The 5,941-nt window shown below is 36.6% G+C and overlaps 1 protein-coding gene across 1 annotated transcript; it reads left to right on the top strand.

Annotated features, from left to right (window-relative positions):
• Nucleotides 1-4,792: 4,792 nt before the first annotated feature.
• LOC113358909 lies at nucleotides 4,793-5,941 on the top strand. Its single transcript, XM_026602624.1, has 2 exons — nucleotides 4,793-5,235; nucleotides 5,371-5,941. Exons 1-2 carry the CDS (start codon nucleotides 4,793-4,795, stop codon nucleotides 5,939-5,941), a joined length of 1,014 nt encoding a protein of 337 aa, XP_026458409.1.

Below are 5,941 nucleotides of genomic sequence, written 5' to 3'. Positions count from 1 at the left end.
TCTGGCTCCGTCACTGTGTACCAGCCCACATGTGATGTTATGCCCGGGAACGTTAACGCATGTCTATGTTGTTGTAGTTTGGCAAAGAAATTATTCAACATCATTGAATCAGGCCAATAGATCATCCAACAATCGTATTAGTACGTACCACCAGGAGAAAGTGGATGAAGGAGGAGTATATGCATGATCATATACTCGGACGGAGGCTTGTTTGCTTTTCTTTTGTTTCTTGGATGTTTTGGCTTTTGTTACTTATTTTGTTTTGCTTTTTATTTCTGATAATAAACCTCGAATTTTCAGGGGTCATTCAAAAGGATTTAGGGGCCAACAATAAAACAAAAAGGGTCACTCAAACGTAAAATGTTTGAGTGACCTTATCCCTAGCCAAATCACGAAAACATAAGGGTCACTCAAACGCATACCAGCTGGTATATACAGATTTTGTTGGCCTTATCCCTAGCCAAATCGAGAGGATAACTCTAGTTTCTGTTTCACTTCTTCTTCATTCTTCTTTCTCATTTCTCCTTCTTTCATATTCTCCGTCTTTATTTTCTGTTCTTCTTCCTCTGTAAGAATCGAGTGATGAATTTGAGAGCGGGTTATATAGAGATTAATTGATGAATAAATCATATGGTGAAGGAGGTGTTGTTGATGTAATTTAGGGAGTAAGAGATTAACGATTGTTAGGTTTTGTGGTGAATCAGGGGGAGTAGAATTAGGGTTTCTGTTTTTAGGATTTATGATGATGATGTTAAGTTGGTGAAGATGAAAGATTAAGAGGGTTAATATTTAATTGAAGTTGTGGAGTTGTTTGGAGGTTTGAATCAAAGATTTAGGGTTATGGAGTTAACTGGATCCTGGAAGATGAATTCGAGGGTTTAAGTGACGAATTAAAGACGGGTTTTGATTAGATATGGAGTAGAATTGTTTGTTTTGGTTTCAATTTCGATTTCAGAGAAGAATTTAAGAATTAGGGTTCATGTGTTCTTCCCCAAATTGAAGTTCCGGTTTGAGTGGAATTGATTTGGAAAATGGGCAATTCAGAGGATATTGAAGCTTGGGTAAGTCTCTAATTGCTTTAATTTCGGTATTTTGAATTGAGTTTATTAAAGTATTTGGTTTATTTGATTGAGAATAGAACCTGGATTGAGATAAGTGCAGAATGGAATTGTGATTATGGTTTAGAGTTGTAGTAGGAAGATTGTTGAAGTTGCAGGGGATATATATGTATGAACTATGTATCTGATTGTTAAGGAAGCAGAATGGGATGTGTAATCATTATGATGTTGTTTGTAAGGTTGAGATGATTGAGGCAAAAACGATGTTTATGGTCTGGAGTGAAGCCAGCTCATGGTTTAGTTGATGCCAGGAAGTTTGTATGAGCAGTGAATAGAATAATGGATGTGTTTGAGTAGGAAGTAATGACCTTGCAGACCTGGAAGTGATATTGTTACAATCTGGTGGTGTTGAAGGGAGATGTAATTAGGAATGGAGCTGTAATATGCTGAATTGGAATAGATGAATGTATTAGGTGAGATATGGACTGGTGCAGTATGGCTATGATGAAGTGGTGTTTAAATTTGTATGAGTTGATGAAGATGTTGAGTTAGTGAAGCTGAGATTGAATGATGGTGCAGGCAGTGTATGTTTTGAGATGAACTTAGATTGATGTAGGAGTTGAGGATATTGGAGTTGCAGGTGATCAAGAAAGTGAAAGGGCAGAACTTGCAGAGAAGAGCTGAGTTAATGATGAACTGTTGGATGAGTCGCAGTTGAGTTGTTCAGGCCTTGTGATTAGTGATTATGAAGTTCAGATTGTAAAGGTAATTGCAGGCTTGAAGTTGTTGAGTTTTGATGTCTGAGTGGTAGTTAAGAGTTAGGTGAGTGTAAGCTTTTGCAGAGAGGATGAATTGGTTCTAGTTGCTGTTAGAGTTTGTTATAAAAGATTGGAATTGCATTTGCAGGTAGGCTCTATTGTGATTAAGAAATAATATTGTAGTTATTTGGTAGAATTGAATTTGTAACAGAGTTTTGGATTTGTTATAACACCTGGTATTTTTGAACCCGGGCTTAGAACCCGTTTCAACTCATAAGAGTTGATATGGTGATTTGTATATATGTGGATGTACAAATCCTAGATCATTTATTATAATTTTGTGATGGTTTTTGGGGTGCATATAGCTCAAATTAGTGGGTGGCAAAAAGAAAAGGTTAGCACATGGAATAATGGGGTCACTACCTAGTAGAGCACATATTTTTTATGGCTAATAATATGTATGAGAAAAAGAATGAGTCTTTCTCTCCTTTTGCATTTACTTTTAGGGTTAATTATTATATATATTGTTTTGTCATTTTCCCAAAACCCTAGAAAAGAAAAAAGAAACCATCTCTTTATTCCTCTTTTCATCTCTGCTACTTTACTAAAAGAAAAAAAAAAACTGTTTTGTGACTTTATCTGCCTGGAATATTGCTTGCTTGGATTGCTAGGATATCATAATTTTTTACTTGAATTGCGTAAGAGGTAGGGGTTTCTCGTAATACTATAAAAACTAAACTATTTTCATGATTTATTTCTCTGATTTGAGTGATATTTCTGAATTATTTATGTCTGACGCACCTACTTCAGATGTCTATTGATTTATCTTCACTTATAAACACCGCTCACCATGCTTTGCTTTGGATGTTTAAATCCTTTAAATAATAATTGTTTCGTCCATTCAATTAGGAAGAAAACATTTTTTTTAAAAGAAAAGATTTTGTACATATCTGCCTCTAAATGCACCTGTTGTTTTCCGGATTGCAAAAAAAAAAAAAACAACAACGTCAGATTCAAATAAAACAAAATGCAGAGCTTTGTTTTATTTCCTAGCTGTAGTCATGGACACTCCACCTACGTACACTCACCTTTTCCTCTTCCATGTCTGTTCCAAAGCTTACACCTGTTTTGGGTCAAATAATAAAAATAAAAATATTTTATCATGTAGTATATTTACAAGTACTTGCTTTAATATTTTAATGTCTCTCTGAATTTTACATTTTAATTAACTACTTAACCACTGGTGGTCTCGTTTTAAACTGATATCTGGAAACTGTATTTGACCCCACCTTTGTTGATCATATAGTCGTCTTTGTTCTATTTTTTCCTTGTGGCGATTTAATTGATGTAGAGTCAACTTTTCTTTCTCGTTTTGTGCGTTGATGTTACTAAATGATTTTAATCTTTCCAATTGAGTCAGTGATTTGAAGTATGGCTATTTCCTGACCGCAAGTCTGTCTGATTGGTAACTAGACGTAGAGTAAATAAGTTTAAATGCATATTTTTGTTGGTTCTATGTTTTGGAGTATAAATATATTTTTGTTGGTTAATGTAAATATTATATATAAATGCATTGATTGATTTTTATCGGATTATGGGCGTGTTTGAGTTTCGTAAGGAATTGAGTGTACTTGTAAGAAAATAAGTTTTGGATACATAATCTCTGCTGCTGCTGCTGAAATGTCAGGCCTTTATGGCATCCCACCACTGATGGCTACCCTGGGAAGACTGTTCGGGGAACATTATGGTTTGTTACCGGAATAACTCTGATACTAGATTAGGAACCTACAATTATAGGTTGGCTTTTGTGAGTAAAATGAGTAAGTAATTTCAGAAGATTTTGACTTGCATGGGTTTTATTATTTTATTCGCTGCATGGTTTAATTTTCGGTGCACTATATTATTTTTTGAAATTTCTACTGAGCTGTGGTTGCTCACCCCAAATTCCTTTTCCTCTCCCCACAGAGTTTGTGGAGCAGTTAGCGAAGTAAGCGGACTTGGAAGCTTACGGCATAGTACTCAGATGTTAGTATCTCGCAAGACACTACTATATGATATCACTGGGATGTTGGGTATTTTTATTCATTATCATTTTATCATTTTCTTGGATTTAGTTCAATTATTTTATTAAGAGACATCATTTCAGTATTAATAATTTTTAAACAATTGTTTTTACTCCATGACTTTTGGAACCTCTTTTATTGGAATTTAATTTGGAAGGACATTAGGTTATGTCGTTTTTATTCATCTAGTACTCTTACCTTGTTTTATTGTTATTCTAAAAAAAAAATTAGCATGTTCCATAGTCATGCCTCATGAATCCGGTCTTGCTAGTTGGGTTGGACTCGATCCATTGGGTTGAATCCAGCTCGATAGAAGCCCAAATTTTTTGCGGTCGTGACAGTTTGGTATCAGAGCATGGTTCCGATTTACTCGGACCGTGCGTCTGGACCTACTAGTTTGAAAGTTTGGTTTTGTAAAAAAAAAAAAAAAAAATTGCACTCTGATTTATTTTTGCTACTTTTGTCAAAATGATTTCTTCTTGAAAAGTGTGTTATGTTTATATTTTATTTGGGAAAATTAAATTTATTTAGTTTTCATCGGATTTTTGGATGTTTAATTTACATTTGGGGTTGGGGTAAATAACTAAAAGCCTTATAAAATAAAATGTTGTGTGTATTAGTTAAATTAGGTTTTCGACTTAGATATTAACGTTAGTGCACGTTTCTCTTAATTTAGAAGATGCCGCCTCGTCGTGATACCACCAACGATCCTCAACCAAATGGAGAAGAAGGAGATGACAGAAGGGAACGCATGGAAGCTTCCCTAGACCGAGTTGTTAGGACATTGGGAACACTGGTACAAGTTGTTGAGACCCAACGCCAGGGTAGAGTGGACTTAGAGAATTTCTTAAAAGTGGTTGGAAGTAAAGAATTTAAGGGGACTGAAGAACCTCTTTAAGCTGAAAGGTGGTTAATGGGGATACAAAAGGAGATATTAGCACTAAGAGTGGAAGAGAATGACAAGATTCATTTTGCTACGTACCTTTTCACTGGAGCTGTTGATTTTTGGTGGGACTCGATCAAAGGAGTCCGAAATGCTACAGTTTGGGCAGAGTTTGAAACGCTTTTCTTTGACAAGTATTTTCCCGAGACTGTCAAAGCCCAGATGTGTGCCGCATTTGAAACCTTAACTCAGGGAGACATGACGGTTTCTCAATTGGACAAGAATTTCAGTGAATTGGAACGTTTTGGGGATAACTTGGTCAATACGCCGTTACGAAGAGCAAGAAAACTTCAGGATTCCCTGAAACCTTCCATTCGTGCTAGGTTAGTACCATGTCGCCTCACCACTTATGATGATGTTCTTGAAACTGCATTAGCTATAGAAGCGGATTGGATCAAAAACCAAAAGGAAAGGTAGCCGAGAGATCTCAAGAGGAACCAGAAGACGAACCCATCGACTCATCGAAAACGTCCACGTATAGATAACATTGGGAAAGTCGTTGCACCAAAACCTTGTTTTCACTGTGGGGTAGTGGGTCATTACGCGAGGGATTGTCCTAAGTCGAAGACACCTGGACAACTAAATGCAATCTCGGGGTGTTATCGTTGCGGGAAGGATGATCATTTTGTAAGGGAGTGTCCTTTACCTGCACCACCTAGGCCACCAACTCAGAATCAGTTTCAGAATGCTCCAAGGCCGAATTTCCAAGCACGACAACCATACCAGCCGCGAAACAATGCACCACCCTTCCAGCCAAGACGTCAGCCAAATGTTCCGGAGCAGCCGAACCATATTGCTACTGTTGAGAAGAGGACAGAAAATTCCGCAATTGAGGGTAACTTCCTGATCTTTAGTTCTCGTGCTAAAGTTTTGTTTGATTCTGGAGCTACTCATTCGTTCATATCATTACATTTAGCTGCTTATCTCGGTTTGAAACCAGTACCCATGGGGTTTACTTTGAATGTCTCTTCACCACTAGGAAATGTAGTGTCCCTTAGTAAATTTTGCAAGGATTGTGAAATAACTTTTGGTGACTATAGAGTGAAAGTAGATTTGATACCGATGAGGCTCCAAGATTATGATGTCATTATTGGTATGAACTGGTTGTCACAAAACTAA

Source organism: Papaver somniferum, chromosome 3, assembly GCF_003573695.1.
Source record: "Papaver somniferum cultivar HN1 chromosome 3, ASM357369v1, whole genome shotgun sequence".
NCBI lineage: Eukaryota > Viridiplantae > Streptophyta > Magnoliopsida > Ranunculales > Papaveraceae > Papaver > Papaver somniferum.
This window is presented reverse-complemented; position numbering and strand designations above follow the sequence as displayed.

What these genes read in the sequence shown, in the direction of transcription:
- LOC113358909 (XM_026602624.1), top strand. Translation starts at nt 4,793, where the DNA reads ATGGGGATACAAAAGGAGATATTAGCACTAAGAGTGGAAGAGAATGAC. An exon ending in ATCAAAAACCAAAAGGAAAG is followed by an intron (nt 5,236 to 5,370) that starts GTAGCCGAGAGA and finishes TCATTACGCGAG; the next exon opens with GGATTGTCCTAAGTCGAAGA.